At 48.3% G+C, this 14216-nt stretch overlaps 6 protein-coding genes across 6 annotated transcripts; 3 read left to right on the plus strand and 3 right to left on the minus strand.

The window, feature by feature from the left end:
* Positions 1 to 184: 184 nt before the first annotated feature.
* LTR84_003748 (uncharacterized protein) lies at positions 185 to 763 on the minus strand (the record flags this gene model as incomplete). The annotated part of the gene is made up of 1 exon (XM_064847332.1): positions 185 to 763. One exon carries the CDS (start codon positions 761 to 763, stop codon positions 185 to 187), a length of 579 nt encoding a protein of 192 aa, XP_064705053.1.
* A 400-nt stretch (positions 764 to 1163) lies between these two features.
* Positions 1164 to 3211, plus strand: LTR84_003749 (uncharacterized protein; the record flags this gene model as incomplete). Its single annotated transcript, XM_064847333.1, has 9 exons — positions 1164 to 1385; positions 1433 to 1564; positions 1611 to 1886; positions 1962 to 2161; positions 2229 to 2290; positions 2374 to 2452; positions 2521 to 2633; positions 2723 to 2944; positions 3078 to 3211. 9 exons carry the CDS (start codon positions 1164 to 1166, stop codon positions 3209 to 3211), a joined length of 1440 nt encoding a protein of 479 aa, XP_064705054.1.
* Positions 3212 to 3544: 333 nt separating this feature from the next.
* LTR84_003750 (uncharacterized protein) lies at positions 3545 to 5387 on the minus strand (the record flags this gene model as incomplete). Its single annotated transcript, XM_064847334.1, has 2 exons — positions 3545 to 5126; positions 5191 to 5387. 2 exons carry the CDS (start codon positions 5385 to 5387, stop codon positions 3545 to 3547), a joined length of 1779 nt encoding a protein of 592 aa, XP_064705055.1.
* A 1262-nt stretch (positions 5388 to 6649) lies between these two features.
* LTR84_003751 (uncharacterized protein) lies at positions 6650 to 9256 on the plus strand (the record flags this gene model as incomplete). The annotated part of the gene is made up of 16 exons (XM_064847335.1): positions 6650 to 6799; positions 6858 to 6911; positions 6967 to 7161; positions 7212 to 7265; positions 7322 to 7396; positions 7448 to 7528; positions 7580 to 7594; positions 7647 to 7748; positions 7799 to 7877; positions 7930 to 8050; positions 8104 to 8156; positions 8213 to 8220; positions 8277 to 8347; positions 8404 to 8783; positions 8843 to 9106; positions 9165 to 9256. 16 exons carry the CDS (start codon positions 6650 to 6652, stop codon positions 9254 to 9256), a joined length of 1794 nt encoding a protein of 597 aa, XP_064705056.1.
* A 360-nt stretch (positions 9257 to 9616) lies between these two features.
* On the minus strand, positions 9617 to 11914 carry LTR84_003752 (uncharacterized protein; the record flags this gene model as incomplete). The annotated part of the gene is made up of 3 exons (XM_064847336.1): positions 9617 to 10956; positions 11068 to 11270; positions 11340 to 11914. The coding sequence occupies 3 exons, from the start codon at positions 11912 to 11914 to the stop codon at positions 9617 to 9619; spliced, it is 2118 nt and encodes a 705-aa protein (XP_064705057.1).
* Positions 11915 to 12547: 633 nt separating this feature from the next.
* Positions 12548 to 12973, plus strand: LTR84_003753 (uncharacterized protein; the record flags this gene model as incomplete). Its single annotated transcript, XM_064847337.1, has 1 exon — positions 12548 to 12973. One exon carries the CDS (start codon positions 12548 to 12550, stop codon positions 12971 to 12973), a length of 426 nt encoding a protein of 141 aa, XP_064705058.1.
* Between the last annotated feature and the right edge of the window lie 1243 nt (positions 12974 to 14216).

Genomic DNA, 14216 nt, shown 5'->3' on the forward strand with positions numbered 1-14216 from the left:
GCACTAGTTTTATCACAATTGACAGCATCTGGTGGTGACATCAATCGCTTGAGACAGGAAGGCTGACCTGGAAATCTAGCTTTGCTCACATCCCGTTTTCCTATTCTTGTGATAGATTTGTCTAGTTTAGTAGCAGTCCAATGATCATGAGCGAAGTGGCAGCCTGAAGTGGCCAATCTGTCATCTAAGTACTTGGCTGCACTCCCTGAATCTCTCCGTAGTCTTCAGACAGAGTAGTTGATCCCACTGTAAGAGGGTCCGCTTCTTGAAGCACAAATAGCATTCGTGCAGCATTGTCCTTGCTTGCATTTTCCCATGCATGATTTGTCTGTCTCTGAATGACGATATCTCCGGTCTTCAGGTACTGTCTCTCACCAGAGTCCATGACAGCATACATCTCACCTTGAAGCACAATGCCGAAGTCCAAACTCACTGTTCTGTGCATGATCGGAGGAGGTCCCCCTGGTGCATAATCGCAAATTCGCACCACAGTACCGCCTTTGATGATGAGTCCGGGTTTCGTGCCTTCTAAGAATGAACGATAAGTTCGGATATCTTCCTCATCGTCTAATTTCACAGGAAAAGTCGAGCTGGTATATACAAGGCGGAAATCGACGTCCGGTCTGATAGTCTGAGCTGGTAAAGTAGCGTCGAGGCCTTTGTAAAAGATTGACTTGCCATCAGGGCGATGAGTAGTGATGTACCGACTAGGTGATGGAATGTGTTCGTTTCCAGAGCTTTGGGGGTTTTGCTGCGAGGACATTATGCTGATCGTGTATAAGGATCCGTGGTGTGGTAAGAAAGCAATCAAGCGATTACAAAAACCTGGCAAACATATATCGGTTGGGAATTCAATGCTAGTCTTTGTGTGGTGAAGACCGGGAGCCGTGGGCAGTATGAACTACTTCCGGGCATGCCTCCGCTTGAGAGAGGCACAACGTCCAACATCACCTGAGACATCTTAGCGTGGGCCGGAGGGGGCTCCCGACCCGAAATCAACGAGTACCGGCCGGTAGGGTGGCTTTATCCAAGTTGACTCCGTGAGCATACCCACATCTTAATGGCGACTCTTCACGTCGCCCGTGAGTATTTTTGTGAGCTTCTTTTATCAACATGTCCATGAGCTGATGTTTTGTGCAGCAGATTTGATAGTATCATCACTCATGGAAGATTCTACCAAGCCCATTCACTGTCCTCCAGACGAAACTGTAGCATCGAGATTGCTACGGAATGGTCGTTACGCCGGAGAATACTACAAGCCATTTCCTCCTAATCACTTTGCACCTAAACCAGGCCAACAATCACTAGATATTGCTATCATCGGAGCTGGAATAGCAGGTCTCAATGCTGCAGTCGCATTGGTGCAGTCAGGTCACAATGTTGAGGTCAACTCATTCAACCCCTTTTTGCCAGCAGATCGCTGACGGAATAGTTGAAGATGTTTGAGCGGTCAAAGTTTGCACACGAGATAGGTGCGGCTATCCACATGTGTCCAAATGCAACAAGAATATTGTCCTACTACGAATTTGATTTTGAGGCCGCGCGCGCGACTCAACTCCACCAAGTACATCTCGCCATTTGGTCTGCCGGGCAAGCTAACGTCCTACTAGAGTTCTCTGCTTGACGCACATACACTAGAAATTTTGAGAATCGCGAGGACGCCAGATACTGTGCGCCTGTATGGCGCCTCGTACTCCTTGTTTCATCGCGTTGATCTTCATCAACAGCTTCAAAAGCTAGCCACTGAGCCCCGACCAAATACAAAATACGTTGCCAAGATCAATTTATCCTCCGAGATCCTAGATATCGATCTCGATGGTACTGTAATACTTACGAGTGGTGAAAGAATGAAAAAAGATCTGATTGTGGTGGCAGACGGTGTCCGAGTAAGTACTGCTCTTAGAAGCTCATTTCTTTGTCTCGGATCATCAAATCAGCTGATCGACTTTTAACGACGACAGACCAAGTTTGCAGCAAAAGTTGTCAGTGACCAGATCTCCACAGGCGTCTCACCAACCGAGAAAGTGGTTTATCGGTTTTTGATTCCGACAGAAAGGCTCTTGGAGGACCCGAGAACACGTTCACTATTTGAAGGAGAAGGCTTTCAAGCCAATATCGCACGCTTAGACGACCGGCGACTCGTGTGGTACCCTTGTCGCCAGTATGCACTTCCCGGCCTCATTCAACCACGCTTATTTGTGATCGATCAGCTGACCTTCATCGCTCAGGGGTGCTCTACAAAATTTTGGATTTTTTGTTCCCGGAAAAATCCAGGGCTATGAACAGGAAGGTAGGTGTCTCGCGTTTCATTCAATATCGGCTCTCTTTAAACCGACAATCACTTACGATTCCACTGACCCTGATATATTCTAGTATGGAATATTCCCGTAGACCGAGAAACTTTCTTGAAAGATTGCAGTCCACTGCACCCTATCTTGCAAGCAGTATGCTCGTAAGTTGGACCTGCCCAAATCTTTCTGACTCTCGAACATGCTTCATGCTAACACTTTGAGCATTCAGAAAAGCGGACGACATCAAACTGTTCCAGCTTTGCATGCGAAAGCAACCCATACCGGCGCTAACAAAGGGCAGTGTTGTTCTCATCGGTGATGCTGCTCACCCTATGCTACCTCGTAAGTCGAAATTTACTAGCTTATAGATACAATTGCTCAATCTACCACAAGCTGGCGTCATCCCAATTAACACAATTTCTAATCTCTAGATCAAGGTCAAGGAGGTGCAATGGCAGTTGAGGATGGTGCAGCTTTGGGAGTACTGCTCTCAGATCTTCGATCTAAAAAGGACGTGCCGCGCCGACTTCAGCTTTTTCAAGAATTACGCTTTAATCGGGTCAGTGCCGTCCAAATTCTGTCGAGCGTTGGGCAAGACGAGATTCACAAGGTGGTAAAGGCAGCGCAGCCTTTCTTCGAGGGCCCCGTCCCGAGTAAGTCTATCAAAAACATAAATGTCCCTGCTATGCATTTCGTCTTAGACTGCAGAAGCAGCAAGATTGTGTGGATAAAAACTCGAGAGAAAGACAATTACCTTATCCTCGTGCATAACTAACAACTTGATAGCCACAGTAGAGGGTCTCAACGACTACAACTATACCCCAAATATACTGCGAGATGCGCTGGAGCTTTTGCGACAAGACCGCAAGGACAGTTTAGCGAAGCAAGAGCAGAAGGGATATGCATCTAGCAGAATATGATTCCAAATCAAGACTGCAACTCAATTTACTTTGCCTAACTACACCTGCATGGCTACGTAACCACCCACCGTCTCAATCGTTTCCAAACAGTATTGAGCGTTAATGGAATCGTAGACTAATGTAACACCGAACAAGCACCACGTGGAGGAATGTAGGACTATTATTCAATCTCATATTTATCTGCCTGGAATGTTGACCAGACTATCCGCAGTGGTTTAGTTCTCCCTGTCTACGGCTACGGTTCATGCTGTTGGTATGATTGGCAAGCTCACCCAATTGAGATATTCAGGGCTGAAATGGATGTGATTCATTCCTGCCAATTTTTTAGGAGAGCTATATGCCATCCCGATTAGCTTGAGATTTCACACAAACAGGCAGCAAAGACAGAACGGCGAAAAATATACTCAGAGAGAATTGAGGGAACACTAACCGCTCGGGGGTGTCATGGCCAAACATGCCGACCCCTTCGGTATCACCACTGGCGATCTCGAACACGAACCGGTCGCCCTTCTCAGCCACCACCGATGTGGCCCAGACCTCAATATCCACCAGATATACCTCGCCCGGTAGCACAGGCAAGACGTCCGAAGAAAAGTAATCCCGATGTGGAAGCCATTCCTGATGTCGCGGATGTTCTTTGTTCACTTTTCTCAGACTCATTCGAAGCCAGCCTTTACTCAATGGCACGGGTTCTCCAGTGATACCAGTATAGTGTACTTCAGAACCATTAGAAGTGACATGGCGAAGAGTCAGGAAGACGTCCATATCCTCAGGAATGGTGCCCCCAGGGTGCGGAGTGACAGAGAGATTGAGATGGGCAACGATATAGCCTGTAACCTCGGTCTCGTTTGGCAGAGGAGCCGTACTGAAACTGACAGCTTCCGGGGCCTCCATGTTTCCTAGCGCTCGATACGAAACTCTATCGTAATGAATGCTGGGTGCTTCCCGTACAAGGCGAGCATCGGGTGAAAGATAGAAGCGTGTATATTGTGTTCGAGCGATTGGCCATTCATACTCAGCCCGGCGTCTGAATGTCTTCTCAGCCTCGGGGTTGTTGTAGCCAACATTGCCCTTTCGCAACACTAGATCAACCGGTGGCTTCCTTCCGCTCGTCCATCCGTCACGATCGTCGTCTTTACAAAATGCGTCCAGGAAGCTCTTCTGTATCTCGACATGATCATCATCATAGAAAGGCAAGTCGTGACGTCCGGTAATGAAGCGTATAAACTTGCGTTTAGATCCAGCTAAGCGGAATCCCTCGTAGTTTCCACGAAAATGGATCATAATGCTTCCCAGGTTCGCAAACGAGAGGATAGGCACTTCGATGTCTTCCAGATTATAATCACGAGACTTGTAGTATACTTCGTCGCGATAAAGATGTTTTGCTGTGTCAGCAACCTGATCACATCGGTTCTGAGCAAGTTCTTCATCGGAGAGATCCCCTTCGAGCGTGTCGGGACCCCAGTTGCGCTTCAGCTTCCCAGGGAGTCCGTATTGATTTGACAGCACCGAGTTTGTAAACCATCGTGATAAAAATCCAGTCAAAATCCCGCCATGTCGGCAGCGATCTCTGTAGTAGTCCGCCATGCCATCGGTGGGAGAAATCGCCACCAGGCCTTTGGGCCGTCGAGCTGCTACTCTCCACTGACTTCCTCCGAAATAACTGATGCCTGTTAATGCCACCTTTCCATTACACCACGGCTGCTCTGCCGACCATTCAATCACATCTGCGAAGGCATCTGATGTAGATTGTGACATAGTGTCCATCACCCCTGGAGATTGTCCTAGTCCAATCTCATCTGCGCGAAGTACGGCATAACCTGCTGCAGTCCAGTAACCTGGATCAGGAGTTTCGAAGGATGTGTGCGCTGATTTGTGCTTAGGGTTCAGCTGATCGAAAGATGCAGGGTGGAAACTAGTTGTCATGTGAGTGGTTTTTTTCATTGGCATAGATTCTTTGCGGTTCTTCGCCTACTCACGCACTCAAGTGGATGTCTTTCCCATATGGTCCATATGTGACAAGTACAGGTACTGTATCTTGGGTTTGAGGCCTGTAGATGTTGCACCGCACCAGGCCGTCGAAAGCCTTGAGACGTATGGTCACATTCTCCTCGTAGATGTACGGGAATGAGACTGTGTCTATCTTGTAGAGATCGTCCCTTATTTGGTTTGGCATTTTGGCAATTTTGCCGGATGGTAAGTGGCTACAGAAGACTTCACGAGCCAAAGGATAATTACAAAATCCGATTTGACTGCTGCACTTATTTGTGCAGGGCTGTCGCAAAATAGAATCTACATCCAAGCGATTTGTACCCGAGTCATAGTTTGAAAGGTCTAGCTCTCTGTAGGAAAATGCTCGGCCCGGTCGTATTCAAGGTCAGCCCTTGTACTGGGAAGCCTCTCATGCACTGTGAACGGAAAAGGCTTATTGATCGGATGATTTAGGCAAAGCCAGTGCCATACATGCTACTCAAAACAATAGCAGGAAGAATGCGGATATCTTGACGGCCATGAGAAGGTTGCATGTCAATGATGGCCTTGTCTGCGGCTGGCCAACCGGACTGGGAAAGTGAAGGCATTTGCCACCCTTATCGACCCGAAGCTGTGGGCATCCGAGCCTAGTCGGGTTCCAAGCATAACTTCCTCCATCAGCTGGAGAGTTTCACAACTAATCAGAACATACACAGCCAAACGACATTGGACAGTGTTCTGGATTGTGAAAGCCTGTACTCTGTGTCTTCTCAGCTAGAGTATGCCACCAAGCACCGTGATGATCGTACAATCTCGAAACAGCATAATTAGCAACAATCAACAAATATTCTAGAGACAGGGTTGATGATATACGACCATGTGGAGATGGCCTGACGATCATGCCACACCTGCGACTTCAAGCAGCTTCTCCAATCTTAAGGATGTATAATATTGATTCGCCGGCTGACAGACCTAGCTCTTCCTGAGAGTTGCGCCTCTGATGGGTTGATAGTAAATGTTAAGAATCCCTTCCCTTCCACCTCGGGCTTTCCGTGAACTACGTAGCACTTAAAGTGAGTCCGGCAGCACCTGTCTGATCCATTATTCAAAAAATCGCGAGACGTGGTAGTTGCTCCTTTCAGCAGGATGATCCAATGTCGCCAACAAGACAAAGTGACCGCGGCTTTCGTGCGTTCTAGACCTCTCTGTCGACAATTGGCGGACCACTCGGACAGAAGTGATAGTGGGACCACTCTACCGGACTCTACCCCGGGTTCTTCTTCCTCCACTTCCGAGAATCTGGGGAATGTATTCTGGCTGACGGAGGGGGGGGGACGGAGAATACTGGGACGGCAGAAGGAGGCATGCATAAAGAGGTTGTTCATCCCACACCTCATGATGAATAATTTGTTCTTAACCCTCAGCCAGAGTGCACCGCAGCCAGTAATCTAAGCCAAACTCACAGCCATGCAAAAAGACAAGTCTGTGACCCCTGGCTCCCCGGGAGAGAACGTCCGCGAGTATAAGGGCGACAATGATGCTAGCACAGCCACAATGGAACACTTCGAGATCGAACCGGCACCACATCTTCATCTGAAGACGTACCTACTAGTTGCTGTGAGTCTGGCCACAGAGCCCTCGTCCATTATGCTTAATTCCTAACAATCTTTTTCAGGCCGTGTCATTTCTTTCCTTTGCCACATTCATACAGCTGGTCACAACAGGCGTTGTAAGGGTTTCACGTCCAAGCTCAAAATCCACAGCATAACTGACAAACAATGGAGTTTGCAAGCGCTGTCGCCGAGGCTACAGGAGGTGTGGGAAAAGAGAATTGGATGCTTGCCTCCCTCACACTGACTTTTGTGGTTTTTTCTCCTCCTGTTAGCCGAGCAGGAGATCTTTGGGGCCGACGGTGGCCTCTAATCATTCTGTCAGCTATGGGATGCATCGGAACTCTGATCACCTCCCGAGCACATACTGTGAGTTGGAATTTTGCCTTAACCGATTGTATCACTGACAACGCGGGTAGATCGGCGTTGCAATTCTGGGCGAGGTTTTGGTAGGGGCCGCATTTGCGTCGACAGTAGGCGGAAACTCTTAATCCTCTTCAATTGTAATGATCGCTGAGATCGTCAAAAGCCTCTTCAATTTGCCGTTGCCTCCGAAGTCCTGCCTCGTCGACAGAGACTGTCAGGACAAGCCTGCATCAATATGGTATATGGTACAACATATCTCTGTCGAAGTTTCACTGACAGATATTGGTAGGCTGGAGGGTCTGGCTCAATATTTGTGCTCCTCGCAGGAGGCAAGATGCTTGATGTATACGGTGTGCAGGCATTCCGATATGTAAGTCATAGGTCCTCAGCAATCGGAATCATTTCTAACGTGATGATACAGATATATTACATCAATGTGAGAACACGTTAATCTGTCATGACGGGCTAGGTCGCTGAAAAACGTACAGTCCGGAGTGTTCGCTATTGGCGGCCTTATTTGTTTTGCTGTATATCGACCTCCGCCACTCAGCCTTCAAAAGTCCTTGACTCAACGCGAGAAATTAGGCAAAGTAAGTGTTCAAACTCGCTGGCCTAGCAACAACTAATTTACATTGAATAGCTGGACTTGCCCGGATACGTGCTCTTGATGTTTGCCGTGGTCTTGACCTGCATGGGTCTGTCGTGGGCAAATAATCCATGTACATCTACTTCCTCCTTTGACCACACGCACAATCATACTGATCCTAACAGACCCATGGAATGACGCCCACGTTCTGGCGCCAATGATCATCGGTCTGATACTTTTTGGCTTCATTGGAATCTACTGCTGGAAGATTGGAAAGAACAGCTTCATACCCCCTGCTTTATTCTCGTGAGTGACAATCAAAATCGTGTACGTGGGGAAAGCTCATATCCACCTTCCAGTCGTGACCGAAATGCCGCGATATGTTTGTTTGCGATCTTCATTGAAGGCCTAGGTGAGTACCCGATCTTTCCTCAAGTCAAAAAGATCAATCCACTGACAGCTGCATAGTTTTCGCTGTATGTCTTGGTACCAACATGGTGAACGAGGACATTGACAGCTAATCGTTAACAAGGCTGCCAACCTCTATGTACCAGCACAGAGTGCTATACTATACGAGAAGACAAGACTCAATGTCTCGCTTGTGTAAGTCATCGTCCTACTCCTGCTTCCAGGCGATGTGCTTAAATCTCTAATTTCAGGTTCACTGTCGTGTTGGTCTGCTATGTGGGAGGCAGTCCAATCGTCGCTTGGATCTGCTACAGATTCAAGATCCTTAAGATCCTCAGCATTGCGGGCTACGTGTGTTTGTTGGCTTGGGCGATCTGTATGGCTACCACAACGTTGGGTAGCCGGACCAGTGTCTGGGGCTATCAGCCACTTCTCGGGGCTGCACTTGCGCTCATCATGAATGCAGTGGTTTCTGGCGCACAGTTGAGCGCGCCCCCAGAATTAATGTACGTCCATTCAGCACTTTCAAAAATAGTGATTCAAGATCTAATACAGCGCAATCTCAGCGCAACTACAAGCGGTCTAATCGCGGGACTTAGATCACTCGGTGTCACGATTGGCGTTGCGATATGTAAGCCTGATTCCGTTAGATGACTTGCTTTGGATTTAAACTGCTGACAGAGGATACAGACACCGCTGTCTTCAGCTCACGGTTCAAAGTCCTACTCCCAGCAAAAGTTGCGCAAGCCGCTCTGCAAAGTGGCCTGCCGGAATCATCTCTTCCGGCACTTATCCTGGGCCTGGCTACCAACGACGCAGAGGCGCTCGCGGCCGTGCCTGGGGTCAGCCCTACTATAATCACTGCCGCTTCCAACGCCCTGAGAGCAGCTTATCTTGGTTCGTTCAGAGCTGTTTGGATTACAGCGTCGTCCTTAACTGCGGCCGGACTATTTGGTAAGCTTATCTTATTGTGCGCATTTCATCAGATGCCTTGCTGAACTTCATTCACTAGCCACCTTCTTCCTCGCCGACGCCGCCCAGGATCTAAATAATCATATCGACAATCCCGGCGAGTCTGAGGAGGCGCTATATTCGAAGAAGTGAGATTAGAGGGGTAGAGAATCTGTCGATGTCTTACATCGTCCAGTAACCATAGGGATCTGAAATGGGCCACATGAAGCTCAAGAAATCGATCGACCCGTCGTGTTCATAGCCACATCTCTCAAGCTCCAAAAGAAACTAACAACCTGATTTCTAAGTGTGTAGTACGCTGCGGAATAACCATGTCCTCCATAAGATTCTCCCTTTCCCTAACGTAGTATAGGTCTCTGATACACAGACGCACAATTCCCATGCTCTTCTCTCGATGTTAGCGAATAATTGAAGATCTGTAAATGATAAGGGTGGGCTTTGAGGCACAAATATCTTTCCGCATCAATATACTGACCAGGTTCATCTATTGTTTCACCAATCACAGCCCTTCTCAGCTATTAACTTTCTGAAGTCGGCACTCAGAGCGTCGACCACGATTCTCAGTCCTCTCTGCCGTTGCCGTGCACTCTGCCCCAGTTCATCGCCCTTGTTTTGCGGCGCGTTAGCTGCGGCGACCCGAAGCTCGTCACCCCTTGCTTCTTTTGAGCCAAAATGCACAAGGTCAGAACCGTCGACATCTGTTGCGCTTGATTGAATTATCTGAGGACTGCTTGCGGCGTTCATATGTCCAGATTGCGTTAGTGGGGTGATGGGTGTGGCATCCAATAGCGCCTGCCATCGAGCAAGAAATGCACCAGGACCGGGGCTTGAATGTACTTCTGGTGTGGAAGACTCCTTGATTGCTTTACTGGTCTCAGATTGTATTGGTGTAGCGTTGTTGGCCTTACGGTCGATTGGTGGTGCAGGGCTTGATGGTCGTGAGCTTGGCCGCGAAGGCGCGGATGAGAATATCTTTGCAATCGCAGGATTTTTGGTAGGTGGTGACTTGAGAACTTTGCTAAGTCTGGCAGACGATTGTTCATGCATAGTATGAAGGAACTTGGAATGCGAATCGAGGATGGGAAGAATCTTGTCTTGCTTCTCATGTGGGAGAGCAGCAAAAAGACTTTGCAGATTTGGAGTCAGGGACCCTGCTCCCTTTTCAGTCATGGCCGTGTCGTTGGCGCTGAAATCATCTCCAGGATGGCGCTTGAATTGCTGTGCAGCCCCCTTGGCCCAGTCAAGATACCATCCTGTAAGCTCTTTGTCATTCTTACAACATTGGTGCATGAATACGTGGCAAGATTGTTGATGCTTGCGCAGGAGCTGTACGAAGTCACCAACAGTCGGCACAACAGATTTGCCAGCTTTATCAACTTGGATTCGTCCTAGTTTGATCAGGTCTTTAAGAAAGTATTCAAAATCGGCCAATGTCGATGATAGATCAATTGCCTTGTGCATTCGTCGGATGACAGGTTCGTATGCATCGACGAGTTGCCGCACTGAAGTTGTCAGATGATCGGGTACACTGTGGCAAAGGCATTTGACGAGTTGCTTCCGATCTCTGATTGAAAGCTGGACGGAGAGATATTCTAGAGCTTGCTCATGGTGAAGATCTGTTAATTCCGTGGAGGAAATTTTGTTGGTCTTGAGGATTGCTGTGACAATTGAAATGGATTCACTCTGGCTCCGATGCCGAATTTTATCTTGGTCCTCTTGTTGTAGTGTGGTGAAGTTTTTAAGGCATTGTAACTGTTCCTTTCCTAGCTTCGCCCGCTCGCGCTCGAGCTTTGCGGCTCGCGATTCGAGTTCTTTGATGTCCCAGCTTAAGACTGTTGAGATGATTCTAAAACAACACGTTAGTACAAGATAATGGACTATATATATGGACTAGACTTGCGTTTGCATGAGATTCATGCCCTCATCTTGAGTTTGCGTCAAACCCATCCAGTTCGTCACACTGGCAACGCTCATCTTGGCCAGCCCAACTTTGACCATGGCTTGGAGCATTGAAGCTACATTGCCGATCTTAAGAGTCTGCTTGAGAACAAGATATGGCACCAACTTGTTCGCATTGTCGACTAGCTTAAGCAGGTATTGCCCCTTGGGTGACAGAATCAATGTGTAGTGCATCAATGATGCCAGACTAGGCCAAAATCAGCGTCACATATTCGAAGAATTCGCCTGTTGGTAGAGCGGAATGGAATAAGCATACTTGACCAGAACGAACTCATGGACCGCTTTGGTTTGAGAATCATGGTCCTCCAGGTTGTCGGTCTCCGCCGTTTTCGCGACCATGCGATCCAGCACGTCGCCATAGATCGCATCGTTCAGGAAATCACGAAAGCCTTGGCTCAAGTCTTCGGCATTTGCGAGATCGTAGTCATGACTGTGGTTGTGAGTTTCCGGGAAGCCGCCATATGTACCTCGCACAGGATATTCAATTAAAGCGGATATAGCTGTTGCTAAAGTCTTGCGACTTCCGATAACGCCCTTGTCGTAGCTTTCAGACAGGTTGGCTTTTTCTAGATTCTCTATGATGTCTTGGCATTGAACCTTCCAGAAATCTTCAGGGAGGTTTCTCAGTCCTGGAAGCGTCAAGAGGAATTTTGATACTAGTATCTGAAGAGCGGGTGATGTTGACGGCTGCTTGTGCTTGATGGCAAAAGGAGGCCCGTACTTCTCCAGGCTATTTGTTTGTCGAAACTCTCGAATCTCGGCATAAGTGTCGTAATGTGTCAGAATGTCAAACAGAGCCGCGGATTGAGTGGGGGACAATGATACTGCCATTTTCAATTGATGATTATACCTAGCCAGTATCTGCCCGGATATTTCGAAATCCTCAAAGACACATGGAATTTGTGTGTCGCAGAAATGATATTCGCCTCTTTGTTGTCATAGACATGACGTCGTTTGTTGTCTTCGGACGGGAAGATTGGCGACACGTGGAGAAGATGCACATGCAAGATGACCATGGGAGTGGACTGCGGAGGCCTGGGGAGCACTATAACTTCGTACTCGTACCTGCGAAGTATGTTACTGTACAGTCGCCTGGTGGCCTAATTAGTGACGAATTAATTGGGTAGTTAGGTACGACTTGACACCTAACACCTGGGCTTGAGTGCCACTTTCAGGTGGGCAATTAGGCCTGGCTCTTAGTTAAAGAGGCACCCCTCTTACCTGCCTTGTTGGGTAAACCCCTTAATCCAGAAGCTGTCCTACACGGTAACTACGCGTAAGTCAGCTAGGTGATGCATCCCCACCCCCTTCGACCCCCACGGACCCCGGACAGTTAATCTAAATGATAGAGAACCCCGTAAGCACTCGAAGGTGGGCAAGAGAGGAACGCTATCCATGATTTAGCTCTACACCAGTGACACCACTTCTCATTAGCCTGTGAACATCCACAGGATTGATGCTGTCATGCCGCAGCTAGCTCTTGTCAAGCATCTCTACTCAAGTCTCAATGTCACACGAGTCCTATCAGTGGCATCATCAACGCAACGATTGATACCTCGACCGTTCTTATTCTCCCAGTCATCAAAGAAAAACCATCAGCACCGCCTCTATCAACACCATGGACCATCACTTCCTCCTCAACCCGGGCCAGGCCCTGCTGATAGTGTGCGGAAGTGGAAAATGCTTGGCTACATTGCATGGGCACTATTCTGTGGGCTTATCGGCGCAGGCAAGGTCTTCAGGGATCACATAAATGCATACCGACTGGCCAGCAAGATTGAAGTCGAGTCTGTCGTCGACGATCAGCTCGTAAGGTACGCATTGGAGATGATGGACAAGACCCCAGCTATAAAAGCACTCAAGAACGATCCGGATTTCAGGGAGATATGACCAGTAGCCGCTCAAAATCCTGCCGCAAGCGCGGAGCCTGATGTTCATCATCTCGTGCTTACTGCGTTGAAAGGATCTCGCGGTGTGTTTCCACGAGTCTTCTGGAACGAAAAACTCACGTCCTTGACTATGGTGGTAGGTTTTGGTCATGGTCTCGACGACAATCATGGTAGGCTTCACGACGGAGCCATTTCGTCTATGGTTCAGGAATCGATACAGCTACTTGTGCAGCACTGTCTTCCCGGATCTTCCCACTATCGACTGTTCAAATTTTTCCTCACCAGCCCTTTAGGTCTCTACCGCTCAGCGTCTGGACCAATACTTTCCATAAACATGAGACCCGTCGGCGCGTTTGGTACAGTAGAGCACATGCTTGCTGCTCAGCAGCATGACAAGCTTGAGCCTGGTGATATGCCAAAGTTCCCGGAGTGGTTTGACATCACGGACTTGGAAAAGCGGTGCAGGACCATTCTTTGCGACGTGCATTTAGCCGATGGGCATCCGCTTGACCCTGGGAGGATCCCGATCATGCGATTCTGGGCAAACTTTGACGTCAAAGGCCTGAGATTGGCCACCCCGTGAGCCAACTGCATCTTCCAGAAGGAGTGCCATACCAAACACCCACGCGACTCAGGGGCGGGTCAACACATTCAACGTTGAGCCTACTCATCTCCATTGAAGATTTGCCATGCAGGTCACCACTCTCTGGCTTGACACGTCTTTTCTTCGAGATCGATCTTGATCTTCTCAGATTTCAAGATATTACCCTTCCCGAGTGTTGGGGTCGGCTTTTCCAGACGAACTGTGGTGAGAGTTGTTCTCTTCCGAGGATCTCTTCGAGCTGCTCCCCCCAGTCCTTGATGCATGAGCCAACATCTAGGACGAGGCGAAACCCCAACTCTTCCATTTTCGGCATTGTTAGCTGAGGCAGCCAGAGGGATGAGTCCCTAATTTTCCTGCATTTGGGTCTTAATGGGCGAGGCTGTATCATTTCCACTCGATCAAGCTCAATTTGGGAGGTGTTGATGATCTTTCGGTGACAAGCAGGCTATATCCCTCAGTATGTCCTCTCTATGGGCCCAACTTGTCGTAGAAGATGTGCAAACGTCACTCCCAAGATTAATGTTACACGGAAGGTAGCATTGGCAATAATATTGTGAAGATATTAAAATTGTTCTAGCTTGTACCTTAGCTGCAGGTATGGGTATCATAACATTAGTACATCGAGAGTGGATATCCAAAA

This window comes from Exophiala bonariae (assembly GCF_035927105.1).
Source record: "Exophiala bonariae strain CCFEE 5792 chromosome Unknown scaffold_17, whole genome shotgun sequence".
Classification (NCBI taxonomy): Eukaryota; Fungi; Ascomycota; class Eurotiomycetes; order Chaetothyriales; family Herpotrichiellaceae; genus Exophiala; species Exophiala bonariae.